Source organism: Rhinolophus sinicus, chromosome 9 (assembly GCF_057876585.1).
Source record: "Rhinolophus sinicus isolate RSI-liver-muscle chromosome 9, RSI-T2T, whole genome shotgun sequence".
NCBI classification, from domain to species: domain Eukaryota; kingdom Metazoa; phylum Chordata; class Mammalia; order Chiroptera; family Rhinolophidae; genus Rhinolophus; species Rhinolophus sinicus.
The window spans coordinates 22412123-22439660 of NC_142509.1; the positions used below are offsets into that span (position 1 = coordinate 22412123).

General features: G+C 54.1%; 1 protein-coding gene across 9 annotated transcripts in view; it reads right to left on the bottom strand.

Moving 5' to 3' along the window:
• The window catches only part of EMID1 (EMI domain containing 1), a 45054-nt gene extending 19183 nt beyond the window's left edge, over positions 1-25871 (bottom strand). For 2 of the 9 annotated variants that reach the window (XM_074321383.2, XM_074321387.2), the window contains exons 1-13: positions 25374-25856; positions 18325-18438; positions 17735-17838; positions 9758-9841; positions 8612-8673; positions 7007-7127; positions 6684-6734; positions 6518-6607; positions 5592-5738; positions 4474-4563; positions 4277-4329; positions 3784-3846; positions 3645-3689 (exon numbers count right to left, since the gene is read on the bottom strand). In XM_074321383.2, coding sequence (XP_074177484.2) covers positions 3645-3689; positions 3784-3846; positions 4277-4329; positions 4474-4563; positions 5592-5738; positions 6518-6607; positions 6684-6734; positions 7007-7127; positions 8612-8673; positions 9758-9841; positions 17735-17838; positions 18325-18438; positions 25374-25474 — 1125 coding nt within the window. In that variant the 5' untranslated portion in view covers positions 25475-25856. Of the gene's footprint in view, positions 1-3644; positions 3690-3783; positions 3847-4276; positions 4330-4473; positions 4564-5591; positions 5739-6517; positions 6608-6683; positions 6735-7006; positions 7128-8611; positions 8674-9757; positions 9842-17734; positions 17839-18324; positions 18439-25373 lie in introns of all 9 variants that reach the window. The other 7 variants (XM_019743021.3, XM_074321382.2, XM_088800953.1 and 4 more) reach the window with 7 other exon arrangements.
• Positions 25872-27538: the final 1667 nt, after the last annotated feature.

Genomic DNA, 27538 nt, shown 5'->3' on the forward strand with positions numbered 1-27538 from the left:
AAATGCTGGTGAGGATGTGGAGCAAAGGGAACTCTTTACACTTAGTGGGAATATAAACTGGTACAGTCATTATGGAAAACGGTAGGGAGGTTCCTCAAGAAATGAAAAATAAGAACCACCATATGATCCAGCAATCCCACTTCTGGGTATATATCTAAAGAAAATAAAACCACTATCTGTAAGAGATAGCTGTATTCCCATTTTTATTGCAGCATTATTTACAACAATCAAGGATGGAAACAACCTAAGCATCCACTGATGAATAAGGAAAATGCACCATATATATATTTTATATATATATATAAATGCATTAGAAATTTCAAGAAAGGAAAAAACTGTATTAAAATTATGCTGATGGTAACCACTTTGAGCACCTCCTGTAATTGCAGAAGTCAAATGTGACTTGTATTCATCTTTTGTTATCAGTATATATTGAGTATTACAATTTTAATACAGTTTTCCTTTCTTAAAATGTGTGTACATTTTTTTTGGCACCGTGTGTGTGTGTGTGTGTGTGTGTGTGTGTGCTGGTCAGGATGTGGAATAACAGGAACTCTCATTTGTAACTGGCGGAAATGCAAAACACTATGTTACTGTGGAAAATAGTTTGGCTATTTCTTTTTTTTCTTTAATTTTCTTTTTATTTTTATTGTCTTACAAAACTAAACATACTCTTACTATATGATCTAGCAATCGCACTCATCGGTATTTACCTAAATAAACTGAAAATGTATGTCCACACAAAAACCTGCACCTGGATCTTTATAGCAGCTTTATTCATAATTGCCAAACCTTGGAAGCAACCAAGATGTCCTTCAGTAGGTGATGGGTAAATAAGCTGTACTACATACAATGAAATATTATTCTGAACTAAAAAGAAATGAGCTATCACGCCATGAAAAGACACGGAGGAAACTGAAATGCATATTACTAAGTGAAAGAAGCCAATCTAAAAAGCCTACATACTGTATGATTCCAAGTATATGACATTCTGGAATAAGCAAAACTATGGAGACAGTAAAAAGATTAGTGGTTGTCAGGGGTTAGAGGGGAGGAAGGGATGATTGGGCAGAGCACGGATTATTTTTAGGGCAGTGAAACTATTCTGCATGATGGTGGACACATGCTGTTATACATCTGTCAACAGCCATAGAAAGTACAATACCGAGAGTGAACCCTAATGTAAACTATGGATGGTGGGTGATAATGACACGTCAATGTGGGTTCATCAGCTGTACCGCAGGTACCACCCTGGTAGGGGATGTTGATAGTTGCGGGGGCAGGGGGGAATGATGTGCATGTGTGGGGACAGGGAATTATCTGAACTTTCCACTCAATTTTGCTATGAACCCAGCAAATTAATTACCTTTAATTTATTATTTTTAAATGAATTTTTAATTTTATATTTATATTTACATTTTTAATTTTATTTTTAAATTTAATCTTTTCATTAATGAAACAAAACAACCAATAAAAACAAAAAACCCCAGCAACCTTACAGATCCAGAAATCTCAGAGAACCCAAAACAGGATAAATACAAAGAAAATCACATCCAACCACATCATCTGTTGAAAACCAAGAGTAAAGAGAAAAATCTTAAAAGCCAAAGAAAAAAGATATATTATATACAGGGGAACAACAATAAGAATGACTGCCAACTTCTCGTGAGAAATTATAATGGTTTATGTAAGCCAGAAGACCATGGAACAACATCATGTAAGTGCTAAAAGGGAAACTGCCAACCTATCATTTTATATCCAGTGAAAATATCTTCCAAAAATTAAGGTAAGGGCAGCCGGTTGGCTCAGTTGGTTAGAGCGCAGTGCTCATAACACCAAGGTCATCAGTTCGATTCCCATATGGGCCAGTGAGCTGCCCCCTCCACAACTACTGTGTTTCCCCGAAAATAAGACCTAGCCGGACCATCAGCTCTAATGCATCTTTTGGAACAAAAATTAATAGGAGACCTGGTCTTACATTATGTAAGATCTGGTATTATTATATTATATTATATTATATTATATTATATTATATTATATTATATTATATTATATTATATTATATTTATTATATATATTATATATATTATATTATATTATATTATATTATATTATATTATATTATATTATATTATATTTATATTGACCCAGTCTTATATTATAGTATATTATATAAAACCCAGTCTTATATTATAGTAAAATAAGACTGGGTCTTATATTAATTTTTGCCAAAAGACGCAGTAGAGCTGATGGTCCAACTAGGTCTTATTTTTGGGAAAAAAACAGTAGGTTGAAAACAACAGCTTAACTTGGAGCTGAGCTGCTGGTGGGTGTCTGGCTGGCTCAGTTGGTTACAGTGCAGCGCTCATAACACCAAGGTTATTGGTTCAATTCCCACATCATGGGCCAGTGAGCTGCTCCCTTCACAACTAGATTGAAAACAACGACTTGACTTGGAGCTGATGGGTCCTGGAAAAACACATTGTTACCCAATAAAATTTAAAAAAAAATTAAGGTAAAGTGAGACAGTTTTAGATAAACAAAAGCAGTGAGGATTTGTTGTCCGCAGACCCACACTACAAGAAAGACTAAAGGATATCCTTTAGGCTGAAGAGAAATGATACCAGAGGAAAGTATAAAGAAATGAAAAATATATCAACAGACGTAAGACTATTTTTCTTTCTTTTCTTAATTTTTTAAAAAGTCAACTGACTGTTTAAAGCAATAACACCAATATGCTGTGGGGTTTGTAACAAATGCAGTAGTAAAATACATGACAGCTATAGCACAAGGACAGAGGGAGATGAATTATACAGTTGTAATGTTCCTACTTATATATGAAATGGTATAATATTAATTCAAGTAAATTGTGATCAGCCGTGGAAACATGTTGCTATTCTTAGAGCAACCATAAAAAAGTAACACTAAGAAGTATAGCTGAAAAGTCATTAGCAGAGATAAAGCAGAATTGTAAACAGTACTCCACCTAAAAGAAGGAAGGAACAAAAGGGGGGGGAGAAATAAAGAAGAGATTGGTGTAAATAGATCACAAATAGCAAGATGGCTGACTTAAATGGAATCATATCAATAATCACACATATCATTAAATGTAAACTCAACATCAGACTGTTTAAAAAAAAGCAAGACTCAAATATGTGTTGTTTACAAGAGATGCATTTTAAACAGAACAACGCAGACAGGCTGAAAGGAAAAGGACTGGAAAAGATGCACCATGCAAACAGCATAAGAAAGCTGGCATGGCTCTTTTAATATAAAACAAAGTATCTGTATAATTTAAGACAAGGAGGATTACCATAGAGGAAGATACTCATTTTACAAAGATAAAAGGACCAAGAAGACAATAAAATCTTGAATGAAACAAAAACTGACCCAACTAAAAGGAGAAATAGACAAATCTACAATCACAGTTGGGGAGATGGGGAAAGAGAGAAATACAGAGTCAGAGTTAGAGACATAGAGAAAAAGAGAGGGAAAGAGCGGGTGCAGAGACACAGCGCGAGGGAGACGGAGCATGCCCTGGACCACACAGAGAGGGGCTCTGGCCACAGGGCGTGGAGTCAGAGCAGCGGTTTCTGCCAGTGGGATCCTGGAGGGGGTGCTGCAGGGTGGGTGGCATCACTCACCCGCTGCCCCATGGAGCCTTGGGGGCCGGGCTCCCCACGAAGTCCCTGTGTGGGAGGGAGGAAAGGAATGGAGTTAGATCTGGGGGAGGCTCCCAAGACTTGCCAGAATCCCCCACCTGGGGGCCGCTTCAGTACTCACTCTCTCGCCCTTCTCTCCTGGGTAGCCGGAGATTCCTTTGGGTCCAGTGGGGCCTGGGGGTCCCTGAGCAACAAGACAGGGCCTCAACCTCGTGCTTGGGCAGGGTAGACTGGGCAGGGACTTGGGGGGCAGAAGGGTCGGGGTGGGGAGCGCAAGCTTGGCCGGGCCTTCCAGGCCCTTCACCACATACCCAATGCCTGGCACACAGCGAGAATGCCTGGCATATAGCTCGGTGTTCAGAGCTGTGGCCCTGGACTCAGACAGTGCCCACCTTGTTCTGGAAGTTACTATGTGCTAGCCATAGCCCTAGGGCAAGAATCTCTGCCTTTCTTGGTTCTTGTTACACGGATTGAATGAGATTTATAGAAAGTAGCTTGCATATTAAGTGCTCCATACATGCTCGAACGAATGAAAGAAAGGGTGAATGGATAATGGGTGGATGGGTGGGTGGATGGATGGACAGATGAGTGGGAGTACTTGCAGAGATACTCACCACATGTCCAGGATTCCCAGGGATGCCCATTGGACCAGGAGGTCCCGGGGGACCTGGAAAAAGACGGGATGTCCTCAGGACCGAAGCAGAGTACAATGCCAGGAAGTCCACGATCAGCTCCCTTCTGATAGTCACAGCCCTAACCCCTCTGCCATCCCTCAACCCCACCCCTTACCCCAGACCTGGACTCAACTTACCCATGGGCCCTGGGGGACCTGGGGGCCCAGCTGGTCCCTGGGGCCATTGGCTGTTGGTCTCAGTGAAGGTGTTAAACAGAAATGGGTCCCCTGGGGGAAAAAAGATGGAGAATGGGCAGGGAAAGGCTGGGCAGGGTTGAGTGAAGTGGGGGTGGTCAGTTTTCACCTGCCACCTCTGCCAAGCCAGCTTTGACTGACCTGTGGGACAGCCTGCAGCATGGCTGGGGCCACTGGGCACCTGCTCCAAGGGTGGGGAATGAGGAAAATGTTGGCCATACAGGACCAGGTGGCAGGAGACCAGGGTTCTAAGCCTGCTGTAGTCTAGCTGGGGACATCCAGTAAGATTCTCCACCTCACTGAGCCTGTAATGCCACATGTCAAATGGGAATAATAACAAAAACTACTATGTATTGACTACGCACTTTGGGCCATGCTTCTGGGCATGAATGTCACAGAGCTCTGGGAGGCTAGCACAGTCACTATCCCCACTGTACAGATGAGAAAACTGAGGCTCTGAGAGGGAGAATGAATGGTGAGATGGAATGAACAGGGGAATGAATGAATGTTGCCTGGTCATGCACCAAAGATATGAGCCAGATGGGGTTGAACACAGCAGTCCAAGCTCTGCCCTCTGGCAGTACACATGTATGTCAGGCTGGGGAAGAGGCGAAGGGCACACAAGGGCCCAGCTAGGCAGAGCGCGCCAGAGCCTCTCTGAGCACAGGGGCATGGCTGTGGCCTTGGGAGCTCTGGGCTCGCTCCCTGCTGCTGGGCCTTGAGCTTCCCTGTGCTCTGAGGGATGGATCCTGGCCAGCTTCAAGCCTTGGAGGGAGGACCTGATGATGGGTGGTTCCGAGCACAGGCTCTGGAGGCCACCTGGGTTTGAAGCCGGCCCCCAGTGCCCTGGCTGTGTGATTTCCTCTCTCTGGCCCTTAGTTTACCTCATCAGTGAACAGAGGAGGACAACAGCACCCACTGGAGGATTGGGGGACACTGGCTGACCAAGGGCAAGCCTGCTATACAGAAGGTGCCTGGTAGACAGCAGCAGCCCCGTGGTGATGGTTATACCAGCTTCATCCCACCTCTACCTCGATCTGCTGTGACCCCAAGGGACTCACCATGCTGGGAGATCCGGGCATGGGGTGGTCCAACAGGGGCTGGGGGTCCAGGGGGGCCAGGAGGCCCTGGTGAGCCCGGAGGGCCCCTCTCTCCAGGGTTACCCACAGCTCCATCCTGGCCAGGGCTCCCTGGGGGGCCCTGTGGACCTGCAACAGAACCAGGGGGGTTTGTGGGTGTGCAGGAGGCAGAGAGGACCAGGGTGGCCGCCAGGGGGCAGGACAAGACAGCCTGGGGCAGCAGGTACGAGAGGGCAGATCCTGGCACTTACTTCCCTAACAGTCTATTGGCAGGAAGAACATAGTCCTCCTCTGGAGGCTTTGGACAATGGACACTTGGTCCAAAGTCGGCGCTTAGCAAATGTTGATTTCTAGAACGTTCTCTCCCTTTCAGGCTTTTGCACAAGCTGTTGCTTCTATCAGTTCTCCCTTTGCTATGCCCGGTGTATACTTCAGGTCATTCTTTAGGCCTCACCTAAGATGTCACCCCCACTGGGAAGCCCTCCCCACCCCCCACCACAACCAGGCTGGGTCTGGACTTCCTTCCTTGGGGTTCCCATACCTGCAACATCTCCAGTAAGAACCCTGGTCACATGGGGCAGGTACTGCTGTCTCTCTTCTGCCTAAGCCCACCCTCCCACCAGTCTGGGAACTCCAGGAGGGCAGGGACTGGTCTGACACCACCCCAAGGCCCAATTCACAGCCTGTTGGGAGTAAGTGCCTAGGGAATATGGGTTGAGTGAATGTAAAAGAGGATTTGGGGGAGCCCTGGTGTGAGTGTGGCACTCTTGGAAGGGTGGTGAGCTGAGACAAGCGAGTAGAAAGGGCCCCCTCTGGCTATGTCAGGGTCGGGGAAGGAAGGCCCCGGTGTGGGTCCACCTGGAGGGCTGGCCAGGGAAGCTGGGGAGGGCAGTGCTGTGGGCACTCACCTGGTGGGCCTCTCATCCCTGTCGGGCCCTGGCTACCAGTATCTCCCTTGGGGCCAATGGGCCCAGGAGGCCCCCGGGTACCAACTCGATCTGGGGGAGAAATGTCATTAGCTCTGGCCTTGCTCTTACCCCAACCCTGGCCCTGACACCCTCAGCCAGTACCTACCATCTCGAGGGAGCAGGGGGGCCCTCATATTTTCTCTGGATCCCGGTAGCCCTGGAGTTGGTGGGGAGGCAGAGATGTGTGTCATCCAGAGTCCTGCCCCAAGTTCCACCAGGGGGACGTGGGCAGTGTCTGCTGAGGCTGCTGCCTCCCAGGACTCCAGTGCTCAGGGACCCCTGGAGACCATTCCCTGAGGCCCACTGGTGAGCTGGGAAGACCCCAGCCCACAAGCGGGTCAAGTGGGAATCAGCAGCGGGGCGGGGAGTGGCATCTCACTTTCCCAGTTCATTCCCACAAGGGTGTGTGCTCCCTAATGACCCACTCACCTTGGAGGCCTCCATCCCCGGGGCTGCCCTGGGCAGCTGGGGAGCCCCAGAGTGGAGCGAGGTCCTCGGGGACCGCTGGGGTCGGGGGCACTGCCCGCTCGGTGACTGTCAACACCGCCATCTGTGGAGGAAAAGAAAGAGAGAGGGGATGGGTACCAGGGTCTCACCAGGGACAGGCTGGCCGAAGGGCCCCAGGGTTAGGGGCAGGAGGCCCAGGAGCCAGTGAAGCCCAGCTTGGCCCAGAACTTCATCAGAAGCCACTGTGGTTTTCAAACTGCACAATTCATCACATTCATCATAGAAAAATCATTACACACCACCACCACTGCCACTCAGGTTGAGTTCTGTGACCGGGCCGTGTGGTTTTTCCCTATCATACCTGCATAAATAATGTGAAACTTCTCTTGGACTGTTAAAGCACGATGGCTGGAAGGATTTTTGGAGGGAAGTTTGGGAGGGTCTGACATGAAATAGCCTGAGGTGTATACAAAAACACTTTGGATGCAGTGTCGGGGAGACTCTGAAAGGTCGGTGGCGCCCCGAGCCGCTGACTGAGGATGAAAGAGAGGCCAGAATGCCCACTGGGGGTGGGAAGTTCGTGTGGGTCTGTCCAGAGAAAAGCTGAAACTCTCGGAAAGATCTGAGAACCATACCCTGGATCTAGGACTGAGCTGCCCTCATGCTGGCTTCTTCTCGGAGGGAGTTTGGGGAACAGTGTGGAGTTCCTGGGGCTCCCACGCCTCATAACTGGGGTTCTAGCACATTCTGTCCAGAAGCTTGGTTTTGCCAGTTGATACGTCAGGGGCAGCTTTTCAGGTTAGAAAATGGAGGTGTTGTTCACAGCTGTCTAGTATTCCACTGAGCCATGCTCCCTAATTATGCAATCACCCTTTCTGTTGTCTGGTTTTCAAATTTCCCTATTAATACGTAACACTGGTAAACATCTTTGCATCTAATCTTAAGACAAATTTCCAGAGGAGAGAATGATGGAGGAAAGGATATGCAGACAAAGTGTATATGCCTCTACGTGTGTTTAGAAAATCTGGCAGAAAAGATGCTTAAATGTTGACAGTCGCTCTCTCTGGGGGAACAGGTGACTGCTGGGAATGGTTTTCTGGTAGGTTTTCCACAGTTCTGAGATTCTTGTGTCTCTGAATTTAGAATGTCGTAGTTTTTAATTGTTAAAAACTTTTTGTCTTGAAATAATTTGAGACGTGCAATAGATAGTTTGCTTTTGAAAGTAGGAAGATAGTATTATGGGAGAGGAAGGATAAAAGATGAAGGTGACAGAGCAAGGAGGGACCCAGCCGGGAGCTCTGGGGGGTCTCTATGAATATTTGGCTGCGATGGGGATGGGGGGCAAGGGGGAGCTTCACGGGCCTCCTGGAAGAGCAGTCCAGCTATCTGACCGTGAGCAGGCTTCCTGGGGAGGGGCACTGTGCGGAGGCCGAAACAGCTGGATGGAAACAGAAGGGAGGGTGGTGAGTGCCTGGCAGGGAAGTTAGCTGCCTGACCATGGGTGTTGTGGGAACGCTGAGCAGGTTGGGCAGGGGGTGCAGGGAGGGGGTGAAGAGGTTAGGGGCAAAGAGGCAGCTGCTCACCCACCTTGGCCTCCAGCACCTTCAGGCGCTCCGTCAGCTCCGACACTTTGCTGCAATTGAGACAACCTGTGGGAGGGAGGAGGCTGGGGCTGGGGCCAGGGATCCCAGGTTCCCCTGGAGTCCCTGGGCAGGAAGGAGGGAGCGGACAAACATCTGATTATCCCAACCCACGAGATAGCCCAGTGCAGGGAAGGGGCTGCAGAGAACAACTTATCCCGGGTGGACCACGCCCTGTGGGTATCTCCCACCGCAGGACCAGGGATCCAACTCCTGTAGCCTCTGCGAACAAAATAACTCATTTCCGGGAAGCCAGGGCAGGAAATCCTGTTGCTTCCCACCTGGATGAGTCTGGCCTGGGCTTGCTGGCTTTGGGGACCAACACATTGTTTTCTGGAGTGAACTGGCCTCAGATTTGCCACCCTCTGACCGTCCCTCCAGACCACTGTGCAGCCCTGTGCCTCCAGCCTCCGTGGCGATACTTCTTAGTTATGCATAACACTTCCGGCAGGCTTTGGAGCCTCCTGGCTGCCCAGTACCGCTGAGCACTTTACAAGCCCGACTCTCTAGTCCTTACCAATATCCTGTGTTTTAGGACAAGCGTCACCCTCATTCACACCTGAGGACACTGAGCTCAGAGCAATGGTGGATGAGTGTGTAACAGGCACAAAACCTGGGGTTGAGTCCCAGCGCTGCCCCTTCCTGGCTGTGGGGCCTCAGGCGGGGCAGGTCCTCTCTCTGACCCTCAGCTTCCTCCTCTTTAAAATGGGGACAGTGATGCCTTCCAGGGGGGTAGGGACACAACTTTGAGGATTAAACAAGACAATGGAGAGCACCTGGCATGGTGCTTGCACATTGAAGATGCTCAGAAAAGTGTAGTTTAAATAAAAAGAGGAAACTGGGGGCTTGGACCTGAGTCTGCAAGAGTCTGGGGGTCAGGGGTCTCCGGGTGCTGGGGCCCAGACCAGACTCTCTTCTGGGGCCCTTCCTCTCCCCGCCAAAGTTTTCTTTCCAGTGTGGGCAAGGGCAGGGTGCTCTTCCTGACCCTCTACTGCTGGATCCAGATGGCTTTTAGGGCACTCCCCAGTTTGCCCATGCCCCCTGCAGACCTTCCTTAGCCCAGAGGGACCCAAGCAGCTGCCCTAGGACCCACCTGAGAAGGCTGTGGGCCGAAGCGCCATCCGCCGCATGGCACTGCCCGACCAGCCAGGCTCCACGACGCCAGAGGAGCCTGCAACTAAGGGAGAGTGGGGATGAGAGCCTGCTGGCCTGCATGTTTGGTCAGACCACCCCCACCCCCGCCCTCCGCCCCTCCTGCCTCAGCAGGGATCCTACCATGTTTCCCCGAAATAAGACCTAGCCAGACCATCAGCTCTAATGCGTCTTTTGGAGCAAAAATTAACATAAGACCCAGTCTTATACGACTAGGTAATATAATATAATACTGGGTCTTATATTAATTTTTGCTCCAAAAGACGCATTAGAGCTGATGGTCCAGCTAGGTCTTATTTTCGGGGAAACACAGTATTCCAATTAATGCAGAAGGAGACAGAGGACCAGAGAGGTGGGACAGTTTACCTGGGCCACACAGCATAAACTGGGCTGAGCTGGAACAAGGCTGCAAACCTGATGGGCTGGGGAGAGGGGCTGACAATGGGTAGGGGCCATGGGTGAGGCTGGGGGCTTCCCCAACAACCCCAGCAAGCTGCATGTGTTAAGAGCTTAGAGATAACAGATGCAAGGTTGGGTCCCAGCCCTGCCATTTGCTGAGTTGTGTGATTTGTCCTCTCTGGTCCTATTTTCCCATCTATAAAATGAGGTCATAAGGCCACTATATCTCCCAGGCTGGTATGAGGCCTGAGGACGGCAATGTGTGCAAAAGGCCCACGGAGAACACACAGGGCCTTGCACACAGTAGGCACTCAGTAATGGCAGCTGCGACATTGCTGTCCACACTCTCCCTGCCCCACTTGGTAAGAAGATACTGAAGTGTATCCAGCCCTGGTTTTAAATGAAAACCAGAGGGAGTCTGGCTGCCTGTGAGGACAAGGGGGGCCCGTTCCAGGAGCCCACCCCCATCACCACCCCTATGAGGAGCAGGCTGCCTGGCTGGTCTGGTTTCGGGGGGCTGGAGGGATGGGCTGGATAAACCAGGGGTAGGGGGCACAGCTGGAGGTGCTCTGGAGCTAGCAGTGGCAACTGCCCCACTCTGCCCCCTGGGCCTGCCTTTTAAGGCCACAAAGTGTTGTCTGGGGGTAGAAAAGACCCAAATAAGGTGTGGGTCTGGCAGCTTGAGCCAGGCTGTGGGTTGGTGCAGGGAGTGAGAGACACCGGGAACTCAAACCAGACTGGTCCCTCTGGCCAGCCCCCAGCAGGGACGCTGTCAGACCATGGGCCTGTGCAGGCGGGGCCTGCATCCCCAGCATACCCTCCTCAGGCACCTGTGACTCAGCCCAGCTCAGGGGGTAAATCTCTCCCAGGACAGAGGAAGGTGGGTTGGCAGCACAGGACTGGGCAGAGGTTGGGGGCTCTGTGGATGGGAGGGGGTGATGCCACTGTGAGCCACGCCCAGTGCTAAGTGCTTTGCAAAGCCCAGCTCGGTCCTACTGGGCCCAGAAATTCTAAGCACTTCACATGTACAGTCTGAACTCGTTACCCTCAAAACCCTATGAGGGGGTGCCAGTATCACCTCCACTTTACATGGGGGAACAGGCACAGAGCAGCTTGGTATTACCACTCCTCGGTCCCCCATGCTCAGGTAAATGGATGAGTGGATATGAATATTTCACCTTGGGGGAAAACGAGGCAGAGAGGTCAAGTGATGGGCCCTCGGTCGTCCACCTGAAGGCTGGAGCCTAGATTTGAACCCAGGTTAGTCTAACTCCAGAGCCCATCTTCCTCTCTCCTGGGTCACCTGGCACCTTGAGTCAGCCTCCAAGGCCCACCGGGAGGCCTGGTGCCAGCGAGAATGCTAGTTTCTGAGAATAATGGCCCCGCCAAGCCCTCTTCATCCTCTTTGCTTCCAGGTAAAGAAGTAAAAGGCCATACTCTTATTCTTTTCAGGACGTTAACCAAAAGCAGCAGCCAATCCTCCAAGCCTGTAGGGGTGGATTTTTCTCTGGAAGAAGCTTTGGCAGAGCACCGGCCCTGCCTGCCCTCCCTACTACTCTGCCATCGTTTCCCTTTTTTCTCCATGGCACTTTCTGCCCTCTAACATGTCATTTACTGTGCCAGATCTCCGGCCTCCTGCCGATCACCTGCCCCCCTGGCTAGAACATGCACCCACCAAAGCAGGGACCTCCTCCCTCCTGTGCCTGGCCTGGAAAAGGGCCCGGCGTGCAGTAGGGCCTCAGTGGTCTGGATAAACCTTTTGTTGATGAATGAATGAATCACTGGCTGAAAATGAATTTAAAGCAAGTATACAAAATAATGGGACGGCAGATATAACTCTCTTGTAAATGAATTTAAATGTTCTCATGTCACCTAGGGTGTCCTCGAGTTACTAATTCATGAACTTGTGGTTGAATATTCTTTTCCAACTAATTTGCTTCTGGACATTTCACTGGAAGCCAGAGAGGACCAGAAAAACTAATGAAAACATGGTCTGACCAGCAGCACAGATGTAACTGGCTCAAAGGAACTGTGAGTTAAAATTTTTAAAAAAAAGAAGGAAAGAAAGAAGAAAGTTTAAAGAAATAAAACTGTCAAGAAAACTAGAAAATATTGGCTCTGGATTCAGGACTCACAAAAATTAGCCCCAAAACTCTCCCAAATTCTGATAGACAGAAATACTTTAAGGGATGAACCAGGTCATAAAATAGCCCTATAGCACACAGTAGGGGAAAAGCCATTGGTTGAGGGGGAGGTCTCCTGTAGGACAAAACTGTCACATCCCTCCTACTGGTGTTGGGCCAGGGTCCCTGGAGCAGGTCGCAGTGGGTTGAGAGTCCCCCTCACCCTGGCCTGGTGGTCCATCCTGAAGGGCCTCTTCCCAGCCCCAACCACACCCTCCCAGGAACTTCAAGTTGATTCCAGAACCACAAACCCCAGATCCACTCTGGGAGCCTGACTTCAGGCCACTTCCCACCACCTGGGAGGTCCCCACCAGCAGCTCCCCACACACACACATACACCCAGTCTCCCCACGACCCTCCCCACAGCTGCTGCTCCCATGTCACCTCTTCCCATGTCACCTCTTCCAGGAAGCCTTCCTGGACAGACCAGGGCACAAAGCCCCCACTTGAGGCTCTTATCACTCCCTGTCTTGACCTCCACAAGGCCAGTGCCGTCTGCAGTTTCTAGCCCTGTGCCCCCATAAACAGCTGCCTTCTCTGCCCAGTGCCAGGACTGAGATAAGAAGCCTCTATGCTCCTTTTCATTGGATCCTCATGAGATCACTGAGGCCCACAGAGAAGAAACTGTTCACACAGTAGGACTAGGGAAGCTGGGATTCAAACCCTGCCCTAAGCTAGGAAGAGGGATGTGAGAAATTGGGGGGGAGGTGCGCCTGTGGGCTCCATCTCTGACTTTCTCTCCCAGAAAAGGGGCTTCCTTGTTCACAAGCCACCCCCAGGTCAGCTGGGTCCAGTAACCACAGGCCACAGGGGTATAGCCTCTCCAGCTCCAGTCCAGGTCTCTCTTTCAGGGAATTTACTTTGCAAATGTAAATATTTGCTGCTGTTGGCCTGAGCCAGGGATTGGGGTCAGGGCTGGGGCTGGGAGCTCCAAGAACCCTCCAGCAGGCCTCTGGGAAACTTCAGTCTGCGACTGGCCTGGCCTCTTCTTTGGTAAAAAGAGGTTCCCATTCATTTCCTGTGCACCCACTTTATGCCAGGTCCATGCCAGGCACTGGAGACACAAGGGTAGTGATGGCCAGTGGGGGTGGGGGGGTCACCATAGTCAGGTCGGAGCTCCAAGGTCACAGGCAGAGGGAGAAACCACTACCCAGGCGATGGGGTGGGAGAAAGGGCCAATGTGGGCCGGGGGTAACATGGAGAGGGCAAGGCTGGGGCACATCGCTGGGGCATGCGGGAGGGCGAAGAGGGGAGCTGCCTGGCTGGGGGTGGAGGATGCACTGAACAGGAGGTGGGAGGTGGGGCCTCTGGGTCCGCCCAGACAGGAGTGGAGTGGATGGTAGCAGATGCGGGCCGATTCCTAGTGTTTAGCCCTCGGGACTCTGAATCCACAGAGTAAAGCACAGGTATGGCACGTGGTTAGGGTTTGAAAGACATGTGTGGGAAGGGCCTGGCCCTGGATGGGGGGAGACCAAGGACCCAAGAAGGGCCCAGGCTGGATCCTCTAGTCTGTTCTTAAGCTTTTCTGCTGTGTGACCTTGGGCAAACTTTTTTGCTCTCTGGTTCCCCATCATGGAAGACAAGGCTGTGGGGATCCACAGATGGGGAAGGGACATGTGTGCTGAGGACAGTGGGACAGTGAGAGAGACACAGAAGCAGCCTGGCTCCCAGGGGCCCCATGGAGGAGGAGGGCAAGGGAGACCCTATTCCTCTTTCTGTTTGGGGGAGGCTGGAGCTGAGATTGGCTTCTGCCAGCCTCCTGGTGCCCCAAATGTTGGAACATATCCCCCTGGAAGTCCTCAGTCAGCGCTGCTGCAGAGCAAAGACCCTGGCTCCAGATCATACTGGGCTTTTTATTCAGATGTGACCCTAAGAAAGGCATTCCCCTCTCCCAGCCTCAGTTTCCACATCTGGACCTTCTGTACCGTGACGTGATGACATGATGCAGGTGAGTACAAGTCACAGTGCCTGGCATGGAGGATGGTGGGAATGTTTCTTCTCCTTGTCATTATTCCTGCAGTCTGAGGCAGGGGGATGCCGCAGACCTCAGGTTAGAGCCCTGGGAGAATCCTGGCCATAATGCTTCTTGCTGTGTGACCTTGCGTGAGACCCACACCCTCTCTGAGCCTCACTGTCAGTGTCTGAACAATGGGGCTGATGGGCGAGAGACCTGTCTGCAGAGAGCCCCTGCAGGCAAGGGGACATGGTGGCCACAGCAGCCCTGTTCTCAGCAAAGCTCACCAGCCCAGGCCATTCAGCGGGTCAGGACCAGCCCACATGATACTTTGGTTTTGGCTCTTCCTTGCTCATTGTTTTGGGGGTGGAGGAGCAGGCAGCCAGTTGAGAGCCTCAGCCAGGCTCCCTCCCTGCCATCTAGCCCCACTTGCCAAAGCCTGGAGCCCCTGATTGACCCATGGTTAGGCAGGTCCCAATCCTGGTTTTCATGTGCTGAGTGGCCCCAGGCCAGCCCCTTCACCTCTCTGAGCCACAGTTTCCCCATCTGTAAAATTAAGGCCACGGGTTGTCATAAACATCAGAGACCATCCTCACTCATCACAGAGTGAACGTTCTTATTATGCAGATGGGAAAACCAGGGCTAAGAGCCTTGAAGTCCATGGCCTCACCAAGGTCAGGTCTGGAGACTCAAGGCCTGTTTGCTGAGCAGCTGACTGAGAAGTGGGGTCTCAGAGGTGGGAGGCAGGGCAGTTCTTGAGAGCCACCACAGAACCCCCAGCACAGGGGCTGAAGAGGAGAGAAGAAGACATTTACAGAGCATCTACTATAAGCAAGCTGTAAGTCTGGTCCTCATAATAAGGTATGAGGTAGGCACTTTTCAATCTTGGGTGACTTCCAGATAGAGATAAGGTTCAGAGAGGTAAAGTGACTTGCCCCAGGTCACACAGCAGAGAGCAACTGATCCAGGGCTGGATTTTGGAATGGTGGGTGTTCCCTCTCCTCCTTCAGCTCACCACAGGCTGCTTCTGTTGCCCCTGGTGACGCAGCTCTATGGCCCCAGGGTCATGTCACAGCACTGGGCAGACCATGAGGGCGGTCACCAGCAGGGGAAACAGCTGGGGGAGGCTGGCCTGAACCTGGCTGTGAGAGGAAGGGCAGGGCCCAGGATGGGCTAGCAATGTCCCCATGCTTCCCCACCCCATTCCCAGGGCTCTAGCAGAACAGTTTTCCAGAATATCCAGGCCAGGGCATCCCTTTACTCAGCTCTGACCCTGTGGGTGGTGAGAGGCCCTTCCTGTCCCATCAGTCATCATGCAGTGCCCACTATGGGCTACCGTACCACCTGCAGGTCTTTACTGCTTCATTTCATTTTCACAACATCCCTGGGAGGCAGGCTCTATTATCCTGCCCATTTCACAGGTGAGGACACTGAGGCTCAGGACGGGGTGCCCCAGGCTGCCGCAAGAGTACACAGCAGCGTGGTGCTCTCTAGAGAAGGCTCCGCTCCCTCTGAGTGGGCATGAGACGAGTGCTGCTTGAATTGCAGCTTCCCCGCCCCCTAGCCCTGCACCCTTGCACAATGACTTACACAATGCACAGGAAGTCCCCCGGCCCAAGGCCACACAGCTGGTGTATGGTAGAGCTGGCCTGGCCCATGAAGCCCTGAAGGCCCTGAGGAGGGAGCTGGCTGACATTGGCATTGGCCTGGCCCTTCTTGCACCCCTGCCTCTCCATTGGCAGAGCTCCCAGCCCTTACTCTGGCTCCCAGATGCAAGGCCTCGAGCTGTTGGACTCCAGGGCATAGGTATTGCTCCCACCTGTCTGCCCTCACCTGCGCTATGATGGCCCTGCAGACCTGGGAAGGTCTGTCCTTGGGAGAGGAGCCAGGGACAGAGTAGCCTTTGTCTGAGCAGGTCCTGCCTGGGCTCAGGCCCTCTAGGCCAGGTGACCCCCACACCCTGAGATTTGCCCCCTCCCCACCACCAGCTCCTCTGTGGCCTCCTTGGCAGCAGTTCCTCCTGGTTGGCTCTCCTCCTGGCCCCCAGGGCCCTGCCTTCCCCTCTTCCTCCCAGCAGGGACAGGGGGTGCTGTACCTGGCTCCCCTTCATGCCTGCCTCTCCCAGCCTCCCACACTGGCCTTGGTGGCTGCCTCTCTGTACAGGACCCCTGCTGGGCGTTGGGCTGCTTCCTTCTCCCTGGCCGCCCCACTCCTCCCCAGCTCCACTCGGGACTCCCCCACCCCTCATCGGAACCTGTCAGGCCTTCTCCCTGCTCTACTTTCTGGTAAGCCCTGCCCCCCACCCCATGTGACTCTGGGCATGTGACTCCACCTCTCTGGGCCTCTGTTGCCCCCTCTGTGAACCGCGGCTGTTGTGGGGTCCCAGGGAGGTGAAGCACGTAAATCTTTCAAGAAGCACCTAGGAATGGCGACTTCTGTTAGCATCACGTTTCCTTGATTTCAGAGGCCATGTTTCACACGTTCCTTGATTCAGATGCTCGTGGTTCTGGCATCAGAGTATGTCTTGCGGCGATGACATTAACATGCTGCTTTGGGGCCCTGACTGCCTCCTTCTGTTGAGGTTCTCACACACCTCGTTCTCGGGCTGGTTCTAGCCGAGCCCAATCTCTTTGGGCCATTCCTGGGAACACAGTCCGTGGTGTTTAAAAACCTTTCTCTCACTGGGTTCCGCCCGGCCGCCAAGGTGGGTGCAGCCTGGACCACTTAGCAGAGAGACAGGGAGGCCCGGGCTGCTTCCTCTGTGCCCCTGCTGGGTGCTCACCTCTGAGCCACCCCATGGCACACAGAAAAGGGGGTGGGGGAAGCGGGTCCCTCTGCCTGGGATGCACACCATACATTGGACACCCAGTTGAGTCCTCCCATCCCTGAGGACCTGGGGGAAGCCAGGCAGACTGGGGTTCCAATCCTGACTGCCACTTAGGAGCTGTGTGTCCACTGCCTTCCTGAGCCTGTTTCGTCACCTGCAGGAAGAGTACAACCATCCCCACCTTGCTGACCCACTGACCTAAGTGGAGCTCTGCTTCCATGCGCTGTCTGTTACTATATCCCATATAAATGTCTGCATCGGCTTTCCCCAGGTGTGGAGGAAAGGCTTGCGATGGTGTGACTCAAGGTGTGAGCTACACAGCACGTAGGAATTTTCTCCAGGGGTCCGAGCGTCTCTCATGAGGCAGGGGGTCAACACCCAGGAGACAACAGGTGCCAACTGTGTCCGAGCTGCGCCTCGCTGGCAGCTCTACGCGGGGTACCCCAGTGTGCATGGCATTGTACACTGCGGTACCTAGCGACTAAGCAACAGTTTACAGCTCCCTCCCACACACCCTTGGGGAAGCCCCTGGCCCACACCGGGGGGCAGTCCTACCTTCCTCGCAGCTAGCCCCCGAGTGCCCGGGGCAGCACCTCCACTCTCGGGCGGTCACTGTCTTGTACATCACTTTGTATGTGGGTCTCACCACGGTTCTGTAGCTGAAAGAGTGCCCAGGTGGCCTGGCTCAGACAGGGTCCTCTGCTGTTTCTCCCACTGTCCGTGGGGACAAACCCAGAGCCCGCAGGGTCCTCTGCCACCTCTGGGCCCCTTTGGAGCCTCTCTCCTCCTACATTCTAGGATTCAGCCCTTTCACTCCTTCCCAACGTTCCAGCTGTGGGGATCTGGACACCAACTAGACAGGAAGCCCCGCAAGCTGGGCCAGCCTATCCCTAGCAGGGAATGCTTGCTGAGAGAAGGCATGTGGGTGAATGGTGGGACCCCTCCCCCAGGAAGCCCTCCAGGGTACCCCAAGAGTACAAGGAGAGGTGCTGAGAATGGGCATAGGGCCAACGCTCCCTTTGCTCCACCCACCCCGGGGTCCTAGCCTTCCTGGGCACTCCCAATGCCCTCCCACTACCACCAGGCCTTTGCCCATGTTGTGCCTACCCCTGGAATGCCATCAGCTCCTTCACAGGCTCACTCACCTGTTCCCGGGGCAGCTCATGGGCCAGGGGCAATTCTGCAGCACTCGCTGAAGGTAGGTGCCATTTTGCACGTGGCACGAGATGGTGCGGGTCACCACGTATGAGCACCAGTTCCTGAAAGAGACCCCCAGAGAAGAAGCTGAGGTGCCATGTGGAGTCCCCTGCCCAAGACGCTGGGAGGACAAGTGAGAAGGTCTGTGTTCTCTCCAGGAGCCCTGAGTCTCCAGGCAGAGACCCCTGAGCTCTCAGAGTCCTTTGGGACCCAGTGGGAGTTTCTGTGCTTCGGTGGCTAAGGAGTTAATTCCACAGCCCTAGAGAAGGTGGGTGTGCTGGCGGCTCAGCTCCGGTCCAGCTCTGGCTCTCGGGAGATCTTGGGGAATGAGCTTCAGGGGGCAAGATGGGAACAGGGCATCTTTGAAGGGCCTCTCCCTTCTCAACCCAACCTGTCCAGGCTTCCACTGCATCCTGCCTCCCACCTGGACAGCAGCAGTGGTTCCTCTATTTTGCCCGTGTCTCTCCCCAGAGGGAGTACCATAAACTGGAAACCTGGCTGTGTCGCTCCCTTGCTTACCCCATTCACCCTGAGTCCTTGAGATCTCCTGTGCCCACGTCTGCTGTAGATTTCATACCTCCAGGCTCTTGCTCTCATGCTGGGCCCACTGCCCGGGGTAGCCTTCCCTCACTTCTCCACGCGGCACCGCCTACCTCCAAAGCTCCGCTGTGCTGTCACCTCTCCCCTTGACACTCCCTACTCCCATCTCCATCTGTCACAGAACTGATGGTTCCCTGCCCTGGATCCTGTAGCACTTTGTCTACCTGTCACGTGGAATTCAGCTAGTGATTCATTTCGGCCCCGCCCCTCTCCTGGCATTCGAGAGAAAAGGCCCTGTCTCACCTATTCTTGGGTCCCGGCTGTTACACAGCGTCCCCAGCATGGAGGACTGACTTCAACAAATGCCAACTAAAAAGCATATTGCAATGTACATATTAAGCACATATTGTATGCTAAGGGTATTTACATCTTCCTATGGTGAGCCAGGAAGGCACCCCCCATTTTATAGAGGGGTAAATGAGGCTCAGGAAGAGGAAAGAAACTGCTCATGTCACAGAGCTGGTGCGTGGTGGAGCCGGATTTGAACCGAGGAATGTGGATGGCCTAGCCTGGCCCCTGACTCCATCCCAGAGGCCTCAGCTCCCGTCTCCTCCCCGTCTCCGAAGCCACGGTCCGTGGCTCTGTGAAGGCCCCAGCCTGGGAACCTGCTGACCCTGGGCTCGAGGCCACAAAGGAAAGTCTGGTGGGGCGGGGGGCTCAGGCTGAGAAGGGTCACCTGAAACGGTCCCTCCTTTCCCAGCCCTGGCAAAAAACACAAGGCCCGTGACCCCGTGCAGGGCTGAGGGCTGCTGAGCACCTGGAATGTCCCAGCCATCACAGAGGTGCCTGCCACCACTGAAATCCAGTCCCCCAGCTGCTGCCCTGCCCCCACCCAGGCCCACCTGAAGGAGACAGACCTTAGCTGGGACCCGTTGACTAACTTGCTGTGGGACCCTGGGAAAGTCCCCTCACCAGTCTGTGCCACGCTGGAATCAGTCCAGGAGGAGGAGACAGCGTAGCCACAGGCAAGGAGGTGGGAAACCAGGGAGACGGAATGGCTCTATTTGGCCCAATGATGTGGCAGAAACTCAACAGAGCCCTGGGTCTGCCATCCCATGGAAGAGGAACCAGGTTCTTGCTGCAGTGCCATCAGGAATGGTGCAAAATGGGGAACAGCCTAAACGGGACCGCGAGACACGGAGAGCCAGATGCTGTGACAGAGCCTAAGGTCTCCATATGTAAGCCACTGCGCCTACTTAAGGGGGGAAAGCCTGTGCAGACCAATAGAAAAGGAGTGCATTTCAATTACACTAAGGAAGGAGGAGAAAGCCAAAAGAATATTTATACATATATGCACATATATATGTAGCTATGTGTGTATAAAGTTAGGAAAAATCACATGCTCACATCATATTGCCACCTGTGGAAGCAGGGAGGGGCTTTCAATCGCTTCCATCTCCTGTGCTCACGGCAGCATCCAGTTATGCTTGCTACAGCCAGGATAGGAGCTGGGCCCAGGGCCATCCGCATGCCTGATTATGAGCGCCACTTTACAGATGGGAAGACTGAGGCTCTGGGGTCTGGGAATGCCCTAGGCACCCGTGATGAGTGACACAGTCACGGCTGGAACTCAGGTCTATCTGAACCCAGAGCTTGTGCTCTTAACCACATGCTGGCAAGGTTTTTCCTAACAAGCAGGTGGGGATAATTTGGGGTAAAGTTCAAGGGGAGCTGGGAGCTCCCTGCAGCCTGTGTGACACCCCCCAGGCTGGGCCAGGAGCTCTGTGAGTGGAGAAAGGAGGGAGGAAGGAAGGGAGCAACCCGGGCAGAAGATAGTCGGACGCTCTGGGCACAGAGTGGGCCCTGGGGACAGAATGAAGACTCCATGCCCCTATACAGATGCACACATAAGACATACACACACGCAAACACATACACACACATCATATGCACACACAGTGAGCATAAGGCACCTGCAAACACACATGCCCACGGACAAACTCACACATGCTTATGTGCATACAACTCCCAGACACACATGTGCCCATGTGCACACACAGAGACCCGCATAAGCACACATGTACACACACACTCAAGCAATCAGACCAAGGCGAATCCGGCAGGACAGGGCTACAGAAATGACCGTCCTCTCTGCACTGGGTCCACACCTGCAGACACAGCACTGTGCACACGTACACCTGGACGGCACCAGCGGAGATGGCCTCTGACTGCCCCTCCTTTTCCTAGGGGGGAGCTAGAGAAAACAAATTTTTCTTCTTCTTCCTTAATTAAAATCTCCCCCATGTGGGTTGCTCCCTGGCTCCCTGGTTTATTTCCCACGAGTCGGGGTTTACTTGAATCCTCTGCTTAGGAGACATGGAGCTGGTGGCCAGCTAACTAGACAGTTTAGATAGGAGGGGACCCTGAGGCCATGTGGGGGCCAAGGTCAGGCCTTTGACCCCTCCCCTTGGGGGGTGACCAATAACTTGAAGATCCCAGCCCCGCTGGTCCCTGTGGGATGAGCCCGAGCTCCCCGACAGGGTCCCAGCCTGGCCTGTTGCCCTCCCGCCCCTCAGTCCACCTTCCAGAGGCAGAAGGAATTCTGTAAACCACAGACCTCACGGTGCCACTGCCCGCCATGGAATCCGTGGCCCGTCACGGCTCGCCATCACCCTGTGAGCCCTGACTGCCCGCCCCACAGGCTGCTCTCCTCTCCCGAACACTCTTGTTGCCCCTCTTTGACTTTCCTGCCTTTCCTCCTAGGTGTTGAATTCTCCCCATCTCAGATCTTTGCATGTTAGATTCCCTCTTCCTGGAAAGGCCTCTTCTACTCCAGCAAACTCCTACTCATCGTTGGGGTCTCAGGCCTGAGACCCCCCTACCCCCACAGAATTGGGCACCTCCAGGGCCCCCCCCCTTAGCCACTTGCAGCAGCCCTGAGCGTTTCCCTCCCAGGCAGGTGCTGGGGGAAGGGCACAGTATCAAGCCAGGATGAGGCTCAGTCTGGGGGCCCTCAGGAAGGTTTGCTGAATGACTGAGTGACAGTGGCCCTGGGTGAGGAGCCAGTAGATGGTTCCAAGAGATGGTTGCAGTTCCTGGAAACACTGCCTCAATCGTGCTGCCCCTGGGGGCTTCCTTTCCTGGGGTGTGGTCAGAGGTAAGTTGCCCAAGAACCTGGCGAGGCTGGGCCACCTACAATGGGATGGGGCAAGGACAGGGCCTGGGAGGAGGCAGCCTTCTCTCCTGGGCCTGCCACTTCTGCCCACTCAGCACCTCCTGCGCCCCCAGAGGCTGCCGGAGGAGAGAAAACAGGCCAGACCAGCTCAGCCTGGCACCAGCTGCCCCCACTAGTCCCCCCCACCTGCCCTCCGCCCCCTGCCACAAGGGGCCCAGGGGACTTTCTCTCTGCGGGGCCCAGGGCTGCGATCCGGAACAGTGATAGGGGCTAATTGGAGGAGGCAGCCAAGCGGGCTGGGGGCCAAGGGCCGTTATGAAAAGGAGAGGAAAGAGAGGAGACGTACCGGGTGGGGGTGGGGTGACTAGAGCCAGAACCCCACATTGGAGGTGAAGTCCCAGTCCTAGCTCTGCTGCTTCCTAACTTGGTGACTTTGGATAAGGCCCTGACTCTCTTTGGGCCTCACTTTGTCCATCTGCAAACGGGGACATTTTTTCTCTGGCAGGGGAGGTTTCAAGCAAAGCTCTTAGCACAGTGCTAACAGTTATTGAGAATTCTTGTTCCTGGACTATGATACGGGTCCCACAGCCTTCCCTTGGGCTTGGGGACACCAGCACAGCACCTTCCGCGTGAAGTCATCCCCTCAACTGCCGGATAGGGATTGTCAGGCAGGCTCTGCATTTTACAGAGAGGGAAACTGAGGCTCCAAGAGAAGTCACCCAGGTCACCCATTTGGGCATCCAGTTGGGATTTGAGCTCCCTGGAGAGTGGCTGGGGTAGAGAATGCTCCACTCTCTTTGATCCTAGGATCTGTGCACAGAAAGCCAGTACTGCAGGGGGAAGAAGCCTGGGCCAGGACACTAGCAATGCCTTTAACTCCAGAGCCACAGTGCTGAGCTGGGTGGTTAAAGGAAACAGGGGTTCAGGCTGGAAGGGACCTCAGAGGGGCCGGAAGCAGCCCCGGCAGGGACTGAGGGGTGGACAGGGGCAGGGGTGAGCCAAGGCAGCTCTGCATGGCCCCCGGGCACCCTGGTTCCTGGGGTCTCAAAGTCTCACCACATTCCTGGGGCTGGGGGCGGCCCCTTGGATGCCTTCCCGGGCCTCCCCCTCCCCAGGCACAAAGCCTCTTTTCTGCCTCTTGTCCCTTGGCTGCCAAGGGGCGCCTGGGGCGCCGGGCTGGGGGTGGAGGGAGGGCTGATGCAGCGAGACATCCCCTTGCTGTCTCCAACGATGCTGGGATGGGGCCACAAGGGGAAGTCCTGGCAGCTGAGGACCAGATTCCTCCAGCTAGAGGTCCCTTCCCCCATCTAATGTTGGTGATAGCAGGAACCACTGTATAAATCAGGCTCTGACCTGGTCCTTCCCATGGGGGACTGCCCACCCTCAGAACAGGCCCATGAGCAGGGGATGAGGGGAAGGAAGAAACAGTGAGGAAACTGAGAAGGAAACTGAGACCCAGGGCTATGAAGTGACTTACTTGAGATCACATGTTGAGTGGGTGACAGAGCCAGGCCGAGCCCCTAACTCCTAACCAAGACCTGCAAACCCCTACCAGACGTGCAAGCTGATGACCTCCGCTGGGGTGAAAAGGAAACTGGACTTGGAAACTGGCTGACCTGGGCTGACGTGCTTTTATTCCTTTCTATGCCTCAGTCTTATCTGTAACATGGGAGCAAGAGCCTTGCCCACGGGGCCTTTGGATGCTCAGGCCACTGTGAACAGACACCTGCCCACAGCCACCATCCCACTCCCAACCAGGAAGCTCGGGGGGCAGGGGGTCAGCAAAGAACCCAGGCTGGGAGGATCTGCCCTGAACTGGATGGAGGGCAGTCAGGACCTTAAGTATTTTCAACCATCATCCTGAGCCTGACACTGGGAATTTCCAGTTCAGAGTCTCAGTTATCTTAGCACCTGGGATCCTGGGGGTTCACATCCATGCCACATCCTGGGCAGGTCATATCCCCTCTCTGAGCCTCAGTTTCCTCCGCTATGAAATGGGGACCATAAAAATGCATGCCTCCCAAGGCAGTTAGGAAGATTCTGGAGGCAATAGATACAGGTAAAATACCCAGCCCAGGCCAGCAGTGGTCAGAATGCAGTAGGTGGGGGCTGTGACATCTGCCACCTGTCCGTCCCTGTCTCAGACAACTACTCTTCTGGCCTCTGATGCCTCAGCCATCTCTGCCCTGCAGCCCTCTCCAAGTCACCTGCTCTTGCTAGCCCATCATGCCCCCTGACCACTGGGAAAGGAGAATTTCTGAAAAGAATTAAAGAAGTGAGGCCACAGGGGGTGAGGGCTGGGCAGACATTTGAATGTGATGAAAAGGCCTGGAGAGGCCTGGCTACTCTTTATTGTCTGCCTGAGACAAGGGAGGCGGAGGCAGCTGGCCCTCAAGAGGGGACCCCAGCAGGAGTGGGGAGCTGCAGCCAGGATAGGGCTTGGCAGGTCCAAACAGTGTCATCAAGGCCAGAAAGACACAGTATTGAATCCTAGCTCTTCTATTAATGGCCCATGAGCCTAGAAGATTATATTAGTTCTCTGGTGCCTCAGTTTGCTCATCTGCTAAATGGAAACAAGTGCTCCTGAAACTCATTCAGTCCTTTAAGGATTAATGAGGACACTGCATATAAAGGGCCCCCTCACTGGTACTGGGAGATGCTCCACAGGAACCAGCAGAGAGAATGCTCCTGGCTTCTGAGAAAGCCTCCGGAAGACAGAGTACTCCCTCCCATCTCTGTCCAAAATGCCAGGTCCCCGGGGGCTGATACTGACCCATGGGCAGTGAAACTCCACCCCAAACTCTTCCTCCTCCAAGGGAAATAAATAGCCGGTACTATAAAAAGCCAGGAGCAAGGAAAGGGAGGAGGGTCCCCGAAGTGTGCGCTGGGGGTGTCCTGGGCTTTCCTATGTGCTGGGCGGGGGCATGAGGGGGGATGTTGGGTTAGGGGGATGGACGTCCTGGGGGAGCTTCTCCCTCGTTGTTCCCCTTTTCCCTCTTCCGGGGCTCTGGGGGTGAAATGGTGAGGGTAGAGGAGGCTGTCGGGGGCTGCCGGTTCCAGACACATGGAGTAGAGGACTCCCCGCGTTGCTGGGGGTCTCTGCCAGATAGCGGGACGGCCCAGGGTCCCTGCCCCCACCCAGGTTGGCACTGCGGTGGGGGACCTGGTTCCTCTTCCAATCCCGGGTTGCACAGACATTGCGGGGAGGGGGAGGGAGTGCCTAAAGTCCCGGCCCCCAACCCAGGGCTGGCAGGGCACAGAAGTGGTGGGGCCAGCCCTTACCTGCGGCTGGAGAACTGGGCTCCTGCGACGCTCCACGCGGCGCTTCCTCCCGGGAGCAGGAGCCCAAGGCAGAGCAGTGCCCAGGCCTGCGGGCCGCCCATGCTGCGCCCGGCGCCCTCCGCGCGCGGCCCCTCGCCGTCGCCGCCCCCAGCCTGTCGTCCACGCCCGCCGGCGCCGCCAGCCGCCCCGGACGCGCAGATCCCGGTTCCCAGCGCAGCAGCGGGAGGGCGGGCGGGGGGCGGGAGGCGGACGCGGGGCGGGGGCGCGCGTTCACTGCCTCGCCCGGCCCCTCTGCGCGGCCCCCCTCCCCCTGCGCTGCTGCTGCCAACCCGGAAGGAGCCCCGGGGGGGCCGGGCGCCCCCGCCAGGAGGCCGGCCAGGTGCCCACCTGAGCCTGGCGCTCTGCGCCGCGTGGTCCTTTTGGGGGCGGGGTGCCAGTTCGGAGATGCCCTCCCACGTGTTGCAGACTGGGGAACTGAGTCCCAGGGCCACGGTCTCAGACGCAGCCAGGACCTGAAGCCGCCAAGCCTGAGCTAATGATGGGGCGGGGGCTCTCCCCCTCATATTTGGGAGATCCAGTTCCTGAGGCACGCGGGATCCGTCCATCCATGCAACAAAGGCTTCCTGAGCAGGGAGCAGTGTGCAGGACACCTCTCCTCCGCTTCACATCCTGTCTGTTTAATCTTCAAACCACTCTGAAAGAGGTGGGCACAGTTATCCCCATTTTACAGAGAAGAAAACTGAGGCCCAGGCACTCATAGTCCCCCTGGGAGAAGACCTGGGTTGATCCTATAAGGTCAAGTGTCCACTCGTTGCCATATTACAGATGGAGAAACTGAGGCACAGAGAGGCGATGTTATTTGCCAGTGGTTGGAAGAGCTAGGATTTGAACCCAGATCTCCTGACTTCAGAGGGAGTCAATTAGGGAAGAGTATAGAGAGCACATTAGCCTGGGCCTAGGTATCCCCATCTGTAACAAGGTAAGGATTTACTTAGAGTGGAGTTTCTTCATCTGGGGTACATGAATGAGCTTCTGAGAAGAGGGCTGTGAATACCACCAAGGTGTGTGCAAGTGTGTGTGTGTGTGTGTGTGTGTGTGTGTGTGCAGGTGTGTGAGATGCCTGTGGGCGTGTGTGTGTGATAGGAGTATGTGTTTATGGGAAGGAACCACAGCTTTCATTAGAGGGGACCCCAAAACCCTGCAGAAAGGAGTCTCTAACCCCCTTCTGCCTGAATTTGACTTGCGGCAGGCAGTCCTGGGCTGGGGAGCCCCCTGCTAAGCGAGGTGGTGCACTGGGGGCCTGTCCCTCAGAATCTTGCTGTGGCTTGTCCAGATCCAGGATCCAGCACTCCAGTGGGAAGGATCCGCCAGCCCCTCCCTCAGATTCCGGGAGACTGTCCTGGACTCAGCAGGGTCGGCAGCAGCAGGTCCTGCAGCCGAATCAGGATGGGGGAGGGTGTGCTGATATAGAAGCAGCTGACCCCTGTCTCCTGCAGGGGCAGGTAGGTAGTGAGAACTGGGTTCAAACCTTGCCTCTGCCGCCTCTGCCTGAGTTAGCTTGGGCAAGTCCTGCCTTTCTCTGCGCCTCAATTTCTCTTGTAAGGAGGACAGTTACACGTTCCTTATGGGCGTCTAGACAGGAATGAGATATGGTAATGCCCTGGCATCCTCTTTCCCTTGCTTCACATGGTCCCTCAAAGGCTCCCTACTTCTTCTAATGACATCATCATGGCACCAACTTTGCCCCCTTGGGGAGCTGCCTGCCTCCCTCTCTTCCATATGTGATTTTTGGGCACCGACTATGTGCCACCTGTCTTACCCCAAGACATGCAGCTTTGTGCTTCTCCGGTTAGCCCTCGTTTTGACACAACTGGATCAATGACTTAATCCCCTCGATGACTCATCACTCTCAAGGGGCCTTATCCTGAGAGGCTCCCAGGCCCATCTTCAGGCTGGTCAAGTGGCTGGGAACAGAAACCTCACCCCAAAGGGCACTTTGAGGGGCATGCAGCTCTTTAAGAAGGAGAAGAGCTGGCATCTGTCCTGGGGAGGGTCTTGGAGGACCTGTGAGGTGCTTGGGACCCCCGCTGGGCGCCACAGAATGAGGAGACACCACCAGGTCTTGTTTGCAACATGTCCAAGATGCTCCTGTGATTTAATGGCAC